Here is a 13373-nt window from a genome sequence, read left to right as displayed (position 1 = left end):
CCGGAGCCGAAACTTTCCAAGATATTGAGACCGCGGCTACGATAAGCCTATAACCCCGGAGCCGAAACTTTCCAAGATATTGAGACCGCGGCTACGATAAGCCTATAACCCTGGAGCCGAAACTTTCCAAGATATTGAGACCGCGGCTACGATAAGCCTATAACCCCGGAGCCGAAACTTTCCAACATATTGAGACTGCGGCTACGATAAGCCTATAACCCCGGAGCCGCAACTTTCCTAGATATTGAGACTGCGGCTACGATAAGCCTATAACCCCGGAGCCGAAACTTTCCAACATATTGAGACCGCGGCTACGATAAGCCTATAACCCCGGAGCCGAAACTTTCCAAGATATTGAGACTGCGGCTACGATAAGCCTATAACCCCGGAGCCGAAACTTTCCAAGATATTGAGACCGCGGCTACGATAAGCCTATAACCCCGGAGCCGCAACTTTCCTAGATATTGAGACTGCGGCTACGATAAGCCTATAACTCCGGAGCCGCAACTTTCCAAGATATTGAGACCGCGGCTACGATAAGCCTATAACTCCGGAGCCGCAACTTTCCAAGATATTGAGACCGCGGCTACGATAAGCCTATAACTCCGGAGCCGCAACTTTCCTAGATATTGAGACCGCGGCTACGATAAGCCTATAACCCCGGAGCCGCAACTTTCCAAGATATTGAGACCGCGGCTACGATAAGCCTATAACTCCGGAGCCGAAACTTTCCAAGATATTGAGACTGCGGCTACGATAAGCCTATAACCCCGGAGCCGCAACTTTCCAAGATATTGAGACCGCGGCTACGATAAGCCTATAACCACGGAGCCGAAACTTTCCAAGATATTGAGACCGCGGCTACGATAAGCCTATAACCCCGGAGCCGCAACTTTCCAAGATATTGAGACCGCGGCTACGATAAGCCTATAACCCCGGAGCCGCAACTTTCCAAGATATTGAGACCGCGGCTACGATAAGCCTATAACTCCGGAGCCGAAACTTTCCAAGATATTGAGACTGCGGCTACGATAAGCCTATAACTCCGGAGCCGAAACTTTCCAAGATATTGAGACTGCGGCTACGATAAGCCTATAACTCCGGAGCCGCAACTTTCCTAGATATTGAGACTGCGGCTACGATAAGCCTATAACTCCGGAGCCGAAACTTTCCTAGATATTGAGACCGCGGCTACGATAAGCCTATAACTCCGGAGTCGCAACTTTCCAAGATATTGAGACCGCGGCTACGATAAGCCTATAACCCCGGAGCCGCAACTTTCCAAGATATTGAGACCGCGGCTACGATAAGCCTATAACTCCGGAGCCGCAACTTTCCTAGATATTGAGACCGCGGCTACGATAAGCCTATAACTCCGGAGCCGAAACTTTCCAAGATATTGAGACCGCGGCTACGATAAGCCTATAACCCCGGAGCCGAAACTTTCCAAGATATTGAGACCGCGGCTACGATAAGCCTATAACCCCGGAGCCGCAACTTTCCAACATATTGAGACCGCGGCTACGATAAGCCTATAACTCCGGAGTCGCAACTTTCCTAGATATTGAGACCGCGGCTACGATAAGCCTATAACCCCGGAGCCGAAACTTTCCAAGATATTGAGACCGCGGCTACGATAAGCCTATAACTCCGGAGCCGCAACTTTCCAAGATATTGAGACCGCGGCTACGATAAGCCTATAACCCCGGAGCCGCAACTTTCCAACATATTGAGACCGCGGCTACGATAAGCCTATAACTCCGGAGCCGCAACTTTCCAAGATATTGAGACCGCGGCTACGATAAGCCTATAACCCCGGAGCCGAAACTTTTCAAGATATTGAGACCGCGGCTACGATAAGCCTATAACTCCGGAGCCGCAACTTTCCTAGATATTGAGACCGCGGCTACGATAAGCCTATAACTCCGGAGTCGCAACTTTCCAAGATATTGAGACCGCGGCTACGATAAGCCTATAACTCCGGAGCCGCAACTTTCCAAGATATTGAGACTGCGGCTACGATAAGCCTATAACTCCGGAGCCGAAACTTTCCAACATATTGAGACTGCGGCTACGATAAGCCTATAACCCCGGAGCCGCAACTTTCCAAGATATTGAGACCGCGGCTACGATAAGCCTATAACCCCGGAGCCGAAACTTTCCAAGATATTGAGACCGCGGCTACGATAAGCCTATAACTCCGGAGCCGAAACTTTCCAAGATATTGAGACTGCGGCTACGATAAGCCTATAACCCCGGAGCCGCAACTTTCCAAGATATTGAGACTGCGGCTACGATAAGCATATAACCCCGGGGCCGCAACTTTCCAAGATATTAAGGCCGCGGCTACAAAAAGCCTTAAACCCTGGAGTCGCACCTTTTCATAATATTGAGACTGCGGCTATGATAAGTCTTTAACCCCGGAGTCGCAACTTTCCAAGATATTGAGGCCGCGGCTACAATACGCCTTTAGCCCTGGAGTCGCACCTTTTCAAGATATTGAGACTGCGGCCACCGAAAGCCTTTAACCCCGCAGCCGAAACTTTCCAAGATTTGGAGGCCGCGGCTACGATACGCCTATAATCCCGGAGCCGCAACTTTCCAAGATATTGAGGCCGCGGCTACAATAAGCCTATAACCCCTTAGCCGCAAATTTCAATATTGGTGAGACCGCAGCTACGATAAGCCTATAACCCCGGAGTCGCAACTTTCAAGATATTGAGGCCGCGGCAACGATAAGCCTATAACCCCGGAGTCGCAACTTTCCAAGATAGTGAGAACGCAGCTACGATAAGCCTATAACCCCTTAGCCGCAACTTTCAATATTGGTGAGACCGCAGCTACGATAAGCCTATAACCCCGGAGTCGCAACTTTCCAAGATATTGAGGCCGCGGCTACGATAAGCCTATAACCCCTTAGCCGCAACTTTCAATATTGGTGAGACCGCAGCTACGATAAGCCTATAACCCCGGAGTCGCAACTTTCAAGATATTGAGGCCGCGGCTACGATAAGCCTATAACCCCGGAGTCGCAACTTTCAAGATATTGAGGCCGCGGCAACGATAAGCCTATAACCCCCTAGCCGCAACTTTCCAAGATAGTGAGAACGCAGCTACGATAAGCCTATAACCCCGGAGTCGCAACTTTCCAAGATATTGAGGCCGCGGCAACGATAAGCCTATAACCCCCTAGTCGCAACTTTCCAAGATATTGGGGCCGCGGCAACGATAAGCCTATAACCGCGGAGCCGCATCTTCCCAAGATATTGAGGCCGCGGCAACGATAAGCCTATAACCGCGGAGTCGCATGTCGGTAAAAAGCTATACATAGCTTATGTTTTAAATGTTACACGGTATCCGAAAATAAACCAATATTGACTTGACTTGACTTGCAACTTTCCAAGATATTAGGGTATAGGCCCCTGTGGCTACGGTTTCGATGGCGATGCATACAGCACGGTTGGCAGGCTACAGGCCAAAGAAATATTTTCGGGGTAGAAAGTGGTCTGATGGTATAGGTGTTCGACTCTTACCCAAGAGGTGTTAGTTGGATACTTGCTCATGGCGTCTAAAATAAAGGATATCCGTACTCGATGGTGAGTTATATCAGCTTAAACCAGCATTCACAATCGATCTCAAATAAATTAATATCACCATATTCCAAAATGCTGTGATGTGGTTTACAATTTATAAATAAGTGAACGCCACCTTCTGTTGAACCAACAAACCCTCTGAACTTTGTCGAGGCTGCAGACTATCGGTATCCCATGGACTACAGCAAACCCTCGTGATTGAAATAATATATAGCGCTCTTGTTGCTGCTCGTTGTGTATAATCATAATTTTAATAACTTAAAGTCGAATACCAACCCATCTGGTATACGACCCCACCCTGGTATACGACCACAATGTGTTGCAGGACCAAACCTAGGTATACGACCCCACCCAACAATACGACCTCACCCAGGTATACGACCCAACCCCTAAATACGATCACTTCCAGGTATACGACCCCACCCTGGTATACGACCCCACCCAGGTATACGACCCCCACCCTGGTATACGATCCGACCCAGGTATACGAGTCCCACCCAGATATATGACCCCCACCCAGGAATACGACCCCACCCAGGTATACGACACAATCCATGTAGCGATCGGGCAAAAGCAGTTCTGCACTGTCGGTGGAATTCTTTTATGTTATAATACCGTGCCGTGCAAACCGTCTTGCACACTTAAGAAACAACATAAATCCCGCGGAGATATGTTTTCGTTCATCCATTGGATTGAATGTCGTAGGTGAACTTTTCCCTCGTTTTATCCTTCAATTATTATATTTTAAACACTTAGTCTGGGGGATTTTAGCCATAAGTTTTATACTTATTTTTTTATTTGTTCTGCGTTTTAATTCGAAATGTCGTATTTGACTCTCATGGATTTCAGCAGATTTTGATTTTACTCGGCTGGTGCCACATGAAATCCGAATCTGCAAACATCCATTTTACTCGAATCAAAACACAGTACTTCTTATCATATTTTAGTTTTGCTTCTCTAATTTACTTGAAAACGTGCTATTGAAACATTCTCGAAACCATAAATCGATTGATCTCGCTTGACAAATAAGAAAAACATGTACAAAGTTTGTTTAACGTGGAATTGTTTTTATATCGTTGATTGTAGTAATAAATTCCTTTTTAGTCAACATTTGAACGAAATGTTATGCAATCAAAGTAATATTAATGATGTTTACAACTTTAAATGATAAATTAAAACTCAAATTGTATAAACAATGGGATTGTGCAATTCTTTCTAACTTTGACATTTATTTTTAAGCAAACAAACCACAACAACAACAAAAAGTGTATGCATAATATGTAACAAGAAAATAGTCACAAACATACGTCAGAATCACTGTAAAATTGTACAAACTTAAAGCCATTCAACCTACTCATATGAAATTTACTAATAACAATAACAGTCGCAATGCAGATAACTCTGGCTAATTGAAATGTTGAGTAATGCCCCTTGGCAAACTCAGAAAAACAGACGAGAGTTTGAAACCGTTCTGGTGCCCTTGTTGCTACAAAAAAAAATCTTATCTTTGTTTGATCTCGGTTTGTTTGAGTCTGACGGTCAAAACCTTTTGTTATCAAATTATATAGTCCGTGCGAGATTTTCGGAATAATCAAAAAATGCACGTGCTCCACTATCGTATGCGCGACTACGAATACCACAAATTTAAAAAGAATATCCGTGCTTAAGAATCATCGTGCGTCTAAAACTCCATTGACGTCAGGTCTGGTTAGTTTTTGTGAAGAATACATCTGTGATAACATGTAGTGCATTTTTTATAAACTGATTTCTTGGTTCATACAAAACGATTGGAGTTCTGGGGTCGTATTCGCGATACATCTAGTTAAATGTTTAGATATATTAAACAACTAATGAAAAGTTTAAAACTATAATGTTCATTAGAATACAACCTACATTTACAGCAAACGAAATTGCAGAAAGGCAGTCATTAAGAATTTCAACTTAAGCGGGGTTTTGTAAAGGTCCGCCTCCTGACATGTGTCAGCTATTGAGGTTGTTTTCTAAGTAATATCTTAATGATTAAGAAAGGCTCGTTTATTCAAGTTCATGTATAGAATGTAAAAGATACTTCATAGACACGACCCCAGATGTCCGAATTCAATCAGAGTATCCGATGTACAATTAAGCTCGTCATTGCATGCGCCATTGGCGATAATGTTAACATTTGAAATCTGGTGACCCTATTATGTGACAGTATTTAGCTTGCTAATTACTTATATGTAAAAATGACCAGAAGAACAATATAGACAACGTCATCAGAGTCTATTATGTGGTTCAGTAATTCTTCTGACAGCAGACATGAAATGACCTATTCCGCAATATTTTCAGAACCAAAAATGCTTGTTTGTATTTTTTTACGGTACCCTTTTCGCACGTTTTTTTTCTTTACATACAAAAACCTTTCTAACTATACCAAACTAACATAGGGTCATCAGACATCCAGAATTCACGTAGTTGTACATCGGGTACAGTTAGAAACACATCGTGCAGATACAGGTCATGCGCATGTAGATTGCAGGGTCCTTGTCTCCTGACACTACATGTCTGGGACACCTGTTTAATTGCACACAATGCCCTGGTCCTCTAAGTGACCGCAGTCGTTGTTGCCCCACCCCATGTTCTGGCAACTGGACAGCAGTGTCTCTGTACCCGTGCAATACACCTCGTCCAGCCAGATCGTCCCCACACCCTCGCCGAAATAGGCACGGTTGTAATCGTCTGCTAGTGAGTCGGCTCTGGGAAAAAAATCCGGGTATAAGATGCTTTGACATATCTGATGGAATTATACTCTGATATTACACTTAAGTAAGATTGCTATTATGATAATACCAAAATAACACTGTAAATTTAGACTCTGAAATTTATTGTTTTAAGCGTCATATTAACTGGAAAAAAATATACATGGAAGTCTACTCTTTCGTGCAGATGAATCACAATTGACTTGAATTGAGTATTCTTAATATAAGGAGGTTGACCTTGCTTGTATTCAGTAAAGTATATATAATAGTATTGTCTTTAAACGCATCAGTATCTAGAAGAGCGTATATCTAGACCTATTAAACTGGCTGAACTGTACACGTACCCGCCCATGTAGCCGAACATTCTGCAAGCAATGTTCATGTTGATGGTACCGATGGCTCCGTAAAACGAATCATCACACACAGTGCCCCAGACGCCCTGGTACTCCACCTCGAGCCGACCCTTCCTGGGGTTGCAGCTCCCAGGGCCATCACCATCACACAGCCGCCACCTCTCACCGTCAGCCACATCCACGGCGTTTGTGCAGTTTTCATTGACAGTGCAGTACGTCTCTAGTAATGCAAAGCAATGCAGTCAGTTTTCGGTTGATGGTGTTAAAGCCACACTGTTATACTAGCGTCCACGAACAAAGAAACAAATAACTGATCACATTAGTCATCGAGGACGCTTCTTGTTAACAGTATGACTTATAGGGCAAAAGGTCAAAAGCTCTATGTAAACCTTAAACATTTGAATGTTGGCATGTCGACATGTACCGATATAATCATGAGTTGTTTGTACAGTGTAACAGGGGCAGTGATTACGAACAATCTCAAGTCTTAGTTCAGACTTAAGACTCAATATGGCAAAACCTAAATTTCATTGTGAGTTTCCTTTTATCAAAGCATTGATGCTGAAATATATTACTTTATGAATGTTTTACTATTATTCACATATTTTTTTGTAAAAGAAATGGGATAAATATGATTTTTTGTTCCTTCATAAAAATGTGTTGTTTTTTTTTAAATCTGAGTCTAGACTTGAACTAGAGACTGTTTGTAATCATGGCCCCAGGGGAATACGAATACTCTCAAGTCTGAGTTCAGATTCAAGACTCAATATGGCAAAACTAAATTTCATTGCGATTTTCCTTCTATCAAAGCATTGATGGTGGAATTTGCTGAAATATATTACTATATAAATGTTTTACTATTATTGACATAATTTTTGTAAAGAAAATGGGATAAATATTTATTTTTTTGTTCCTTCATAAAAATGTTTTTCTGAATCTAGACTTGGACTTTTGGTTGTTCGTTATCATGGCCCAGGGCCTCCATTTCCCGAAAAATTCCTTATAATAGTTTTAAGCATGAGTTTCGGACAGAAAGGGAAATTATCCTTATGAAGGTGAAATGGAAATTAAATAAGAAGTTTGGCTTATAAAATAAGCTACGTAAACTTGTTGCGCTTAAGAACTTACGAGAATTGGTATTCATAAAACTTAAGTTACTTTCCTAATTTCAGTATCCGTTCAGTCAAATGTAATTAAAAAACAACAAATGAAGAATTTTCAAAATACGTTATTTCCATGTACCTTATTGAAAAGAAACCATACTTTAAAGTTAAAAAGTCATTTCTCGAATTAACATGTTGTGCCACATAAGCGCACTGTAAGATTCATAATTGCACATGTCTTGCCTTTTTAAAACGGCATTTTTCCCGGATCATTTTTAAAAAAACAACATTCAATCAATATTTTATATAAAAAAAATTCTAGAGTAACAAAATTGTACTTGCGCTCAAGTTATTATGTTTGTGTTGTACTCGAGTACAATTTTTACTCTAGAATAATGCACCAGTCAATTGTAACCACGCCCCCTCCCCCCAGGTCCGGGGTTATACCGGAGATAGCCGGGGAAATGGGCCGAGTTTTTACCTTCCATGTGGCCCCGCAGTGCCGCGTGAATACGGTGTTTTCGTCTTCCCCGCCAAATATAGCGGGAAGTGGGCCTTACCTAGAGTCCCTTGGGTGCGGGGGCATTTGGCGGGGGTCTCACGAGCAGTTCGTTTCCGCAGGGCGGGGACTTTACCCGGGCTTGGCTGGACCGAAAGTCAAAGTCCCCACTTTTACCCGGACCTGGGGGCGTGGTTACAACTGACTGGTGCATAAGAAAATGTCTAAAGAATAGTGAGCAATAATTATGTTTATCAACAGAATACACAAGAGAATGCACCTTTAGAGGTAGGAATTTTTAATAAAAATATATTTTATATTAACAGAAGGTATTGAACATCCAGTAGACCAAACAAAAACTTACTAGGCATCGGAGCAAATCGTAGTGGCTGTTCGTCCTAAAATAAAACGAGTACAACAATATTACAATTGGTTTAATTTGACAAATGGGAGCATCCATTGTTACTTAATTGGTCTGTACTGTTTTGCTCGCCGTCCACAAAGCTTTATTTTGGAGATGATCCAAGTCAATGCGATACTTGTTATACATTGATTCCTGCAAAAATGAATCAAGAATAATTTCTACAGTGGCAAATGTTTCAACGACTGTATTTTTGTTTTATCCAAATATACATATACGTATACATGGTTATGGTAATACTTAATCATTTCCAAAGTTAGTGCTGTTGACGTGTTACATAAACATGCGGTGAAATAGACCAAAAAACTGATTGAACAAACGCTCTTAAAGTTGTTGATCGGACGATACCTATAATAGGTAATTTCTATAATTAAAGGGTGATTTTGCTCGAGCGACTAAAGAAATAAGGCTATTTATCAAACTAGTACCATATTTTATGCCAATACACGTTCTTACCAAATTTGGTCATGATTGGACAAAGGCTTCTAAAGTTATTGGTCGGACAACATAATGGACGCCAACCGCCTGCCCGCCTAAACGCCACATTTGAAACTAGAATACGTCCCGTTTTAAAACGGGCGTATAAAAATCATTCTCATTATCATTGGTTTGATAATGATAAATCTAGCCTGTTGTACGCATAGCATCCTCGCTCTCGTGTACGAGAATGATAAAACCATGAAAAATATGTTTTTGTTTAAAATGTTACAAAGGGCCATAACCGTTATAATATTTAAGTCGGAGTTACATAACTTGTAACTAAAGAGATGATTGTAAAACAATAAAGTTATTATAAAAAATAATAATAAATATATATAAATCAACATGAAGAGAAGGATCAATTTGACTGAGTATCACATTAGGAACATATCGATCTGTGAAATTGTTTTGAAATAGGGCCAATAGTTCTGAAATGAAGTTGTCCATAGACAAATAGTGAAAAAGTAGCTCCGACCTCTAATAGCCATGTTTGTTACGAATCAACATGGGGTGAAGACGTTTCATACAGGGTCACCTTAGGAACATATCTGCGAAATTATTTTGAAATTGGGCCAGTGGTTTCTATATTGAAGATTTCAAAGTGTTTCCTTTCGGTTGCCATGGCAAATAGAGTACTGCATGTGACCACTTTTATTGAAAGAATCTGGAAGAGGATCAGCCAAGAAACATTCCTGTGAAGTGTTGTTGAAATTATCCCAGTGGTTAAAGAGAGGAAGTTGTTTGAAGGAAAAAAATCAAAACGGACGGGCGACGGACGGATGACGAACAATCAACCGGACGGGCGACGGACGGACGACGAACAATCAACCTACCACAATAGCCGACGCTGAGCGCTCAGAATTCAAAACCACTCTCGATAAATCATCGTACCTCATATGTTCATAAAACTGAAAAGAATGTTGTAAGTATTCAGTGAGTATCTAAAACAAATCGCTCACAGTTTCCTCGGCATAGTCGACGAGTTCGTTCCCAGAACATCCAACGTCCGTGCGATTCTCGTGCTTGATTTCGTTCAGACGACACCAGGAGGCGGTGGGGCGATAGAAAAATGCCAGGCAAGTTGGTCCCGCCTGGAAACACTTCATCTGACACGCTGCTTTGCTTCGCACCTAAAGAAAGAATGTCAGAGTATTGTATAGATTTATTTAAGTTAACAATGTATACCCCGCTTAAAAGAAATCCATGCCGGTTTACATAGCCATAGTCTTTACTCCTCAGTGTGTGTATACCAAGTGATAAATTGCGTCATAAATGCTACGTCGGAAGGCAATATTTTGCTGCTATTGAAGGCTTTAAACAAAGATAACTTCACTATTTCTTCACCATTTTAAATGAAACATAGCACAGTCTACGCCGCTTACGGAGCCCCGCCTTCGCTCTTTTACCAGAGTTTGATTGAGGGTTTAGTTTCTTAAAACACTTCGACAACCCTTTTCACAATACGGCCGTCTGACGGAGCACTGTCAAAACACTATTTTGGAAACAGGTTTATAGAAGTGTTTGATGAAACTAATCATCTTATCAAAGTTCGGTTTACACACACTGGTCCTAGACTTGGCGCCGAAGCGTTGGGTCGCGTTCTCGGCATATTCACGCACATTTATATAATATTTAAAATCATATTTACCATCATTACATCGAAATTCAGCACGACTTTTCTAGTCTTAGATAAAAACATTTTAAACGATATTATGGAGCAAACGCAAACCTCATAATAGTCCCATCCGGACTGCGGCTGCCCGTAGTACATATCAAAGCATGCCTTCTCGTACTTGAACTGGCGCGGGATGATGGTCATCGTGGTCACCTGACCCGCCGCACCCTCCGGCCACCCGAGGACGGTCAGAACTGCTAGCATGTACAACATTGTCGTATATGCTCAACACTTAAATGTTTAACTAACGGTATCTTGGACAGTTTTAAGACTTCGTGTTTTATTCTAAGTATTTAAACAAACGAGTTTTGTTATTTGTTTTGCGAGAATCGATTCGACTTTAAAAAAACTTTCAACTTAATGAAAGGCTATTTCTTGTAATATTCTGGACCAGAATCGGCTAATGAATAATTTAACACATACCATGCAGCAGGCGTTGATGTTTACAAATGTTTACCCTGTAAATATTATAACTGAATCTTGTGTAAATTATTCTTATGAAAGGAGACTAAAAATCAACATCGGGTGAAGGAGTCCTGCTAAGTCTACATTGCAATTTGCCTCGGATTGAACGGTTAAGCAATGACTGGCTAACGCGTCACGTGAACCACGTCCATTTTCCGTTCTTTCTTGCGACGCAAGTGTTTCTATGGTAGTTGAATCGAAGACACCAATACATGACAGACAGAAGTATTTATTTCGACTTGTGCAAAGTACATCGCCAATACACAATAACCGTGATAGTTCATAATAGATATTATTTTCAAATACAACATAAAAATGAATGTATATTAAAGATACACTCTTACTCCCAAATAAGATTTACCACAATTAATACAATTGTTTTGATATACCAAAAAGGATTAACAAATGTCAAAAACAATTGTTCTTATGAAGGATACCGACTTGAATTTGAAAGAAAGGTGCAGAAAACACGGGGGGGGGGGGGGTAAAGAGACTAAAGTAGATCACAGTAAATCTTTTAGCACTCACCAATCATTTAATATTTTTGAGTTTTAAAATACACAGTTACTATCTTGTAAACAGTAAGTGATTAGCTAAAGGTGCATCACTCAAAAGAGATCAACATGTAAGAGTGTCAATTTAAATAAATTTAGAAAACGTTCACGTGCCATAAAGTAAAGTTAACCATATGTAATAAACTTGAATATGTTATGAAAATGTATGGTACTAACAAGTGTAATGTGAATTGGTCAGTAACGGAATGGGTCGGTAACGGAATGTGTAGTAACGGAGTGGGTCGATAACGAAATGGGTCGGCATGGAATGGGTCTGTAACGGAATGGGTAAGTAATGGAATGGGTCCCTAACGAAATGATTCAGTAACGAAAGGGTCAGTAACGGAATGGGTCGGTAACGGAATGGGTCGGTAACGGAATGGGTCAGTAACGAAATGGGTCAGCAATGGAATGGGTCTGTAACGGAATGGGTAAGTAATGGGATGGGTCTGTAACGGAATGAGTCAGTAACGAAAGGGTCAGTAACGGAATGGGTCAGTAACGAAATGGGTCAGTAACAGAATGGATCGGTAACGCAATGAATGGAATGGGTCGGCCGTGGATATTTACGATGATTAAGAGCAGATTCCTTGACAAGTCTCATTAAATTGGTGGTTTATTTAAATTCCGCTAAATATACATTCAGTTTAAAGTCTGTGAACTTCTTGAACTAAGCTCGTAATAATAATAAAGCATAGAGATGGTAAGCAAAAAAGATATATTAAATTGTCAAGGCTCCAATATTTTCTCCTAGAAAGTATTTATTAAAACACGTTGGTCAATATTTCAAAAAGAAATCATACTAGAGCAGATATAATACTTTAGTTTTTGCCAAATCACATTGGAGTTGTTCTCAATTGCATTAAATGTCTATTTAAGATCTTCACCAACGTTTTGATTAACAGATTCAATGGAATAGCGGGGACTTTGATTTTCGGTCCAGCCAAGCCCGGGCAAAATCCCCGCCCTGCGCAGACGAACTGCTAGTGATACCCCCGCCAACTGCCCCTGCACCCCAGGGACTCTAGGTATGCCTATTCGCCTCTATATTTGGCGCGAAAACTTAGGCACCACATTCACCTGGCACGGCGGGGCCACCTGGAAGGTAAAATCACGGCCCATTTCCCAGGCTATCCCCAGTATACTCCCGGACCTGGGGGCGTGGTTTTAATTGATTGGTGCATAAAAACCTTTGAAAGTTTGTGGTAAAATGATTAGAGATAGAGATTGAAATTTGACCTAAGTATTTGTTGTAATAGTAGGGGCCAGGTCCCAACCATTATCACTCAAATCAATTCTCAATCGTTTTAGGTTAACTATAAAATATCTTATTATTCACATCGAATATGTCTTTAGAAGTTTACAATCACTTCCTGAGGTAATTAGTTTTGTATGAATTCTGATTATTTGCCTCATCTGGTTAACAAATATTTCCGCGGCATTTGGTTGGCGGATTTATATGTTCCTCGTTATTTGTTAAATGGTCACAAGT

General features: G+C 41.2%; 2 protein-coding genes across 2 annotated transcripts; both read right to left on the bottom strand.

Moving 5' to 3' along the window:
- Positions 1-6150: 6150 nt before the first annotated feature.
- Positions 6151-8657, bottom strand: LOC128236800 (scavenger receptor cysteine-rich type 1 protein M160-like). The gene is made up of 3 exons (XM_052951911.1): positions 8651-8657; positions 6676-6904; positions 6151-6328 (listed from the first exon to the last, which is right to left on the bottom strand). Exons 1-3 carry the CDS (start codon positions 8655-8657, stop codon positions 6151-6153), a joined length of 414 nt encoding a protein of 137 aa, XP_052807871.1.
- Positions 8658-10128: 1471 nt separating this feature from the next.
- Positions 10129-11075, bottom strand: LOC128236798 (uncharacterized). Its single transcript, XM_052951908.1, has 2 exons — positions 10917-11075; positions 10129-10317 (listed from the first exon to the last, which is right to left on the bottom strand). Exons 1-2 carry the CDS (start codon positions 11073-11075, stop codon positions 10129-10131), a joined length of 348 nt encoding a protein of 115 aa, XP_052807868.1.
- Between the last annotated feature and the right edge of the window lie 2298 nt (positions 11076-13373).

Source organism: Mya arenaria, chromosome 6 (assembly GCF_026914265.1).
Source record: "Mya arenaria isolate MELC-2E11 chromosome 6, ASM2691426v1".
NCBI classification, from domain to species: Eukaryota; Metazoa; Mollusca; class Bivalvia; order Myida; family Myidae; genus Mya; species Mya arenaria.
The sequence above is the reverse complement of the archived record's forward strand: the minus strand, read 5'-3'. Positions and strand labels throughout refer to the sequence as shown.

What these genes read in the sequence shown, in the direction of transcription:
- LOC128236800 (XM_052951911.1), bottom strand. An exon ending in ATGTTCGGCTACATGGGCGG is followed by an intron (nt 6,329 to 6,675) that starts GTACGTGTACAG and finishes TTTTTTTCCCAG; the next exon opens with AGCCGACTCACTAGCAGACG.
- LOC128236798 (XM_052951908.1), bottom strand. Translation starts at nt 11,075, where the DNA reads ATGTTGTACATGCTAGCAGTTCTGACCGTCCTCGGGTGGCCGGAGGGT. An exon ending in CCGGATGGGACTATTATGAG is followed by an intron (nt 10,318 to 10,916) that starts GTTTGCGTTTGC and finishes TTCTTTCTTTAG; the next exon opens with GTGCGAAGCAAAGCAGCGTG.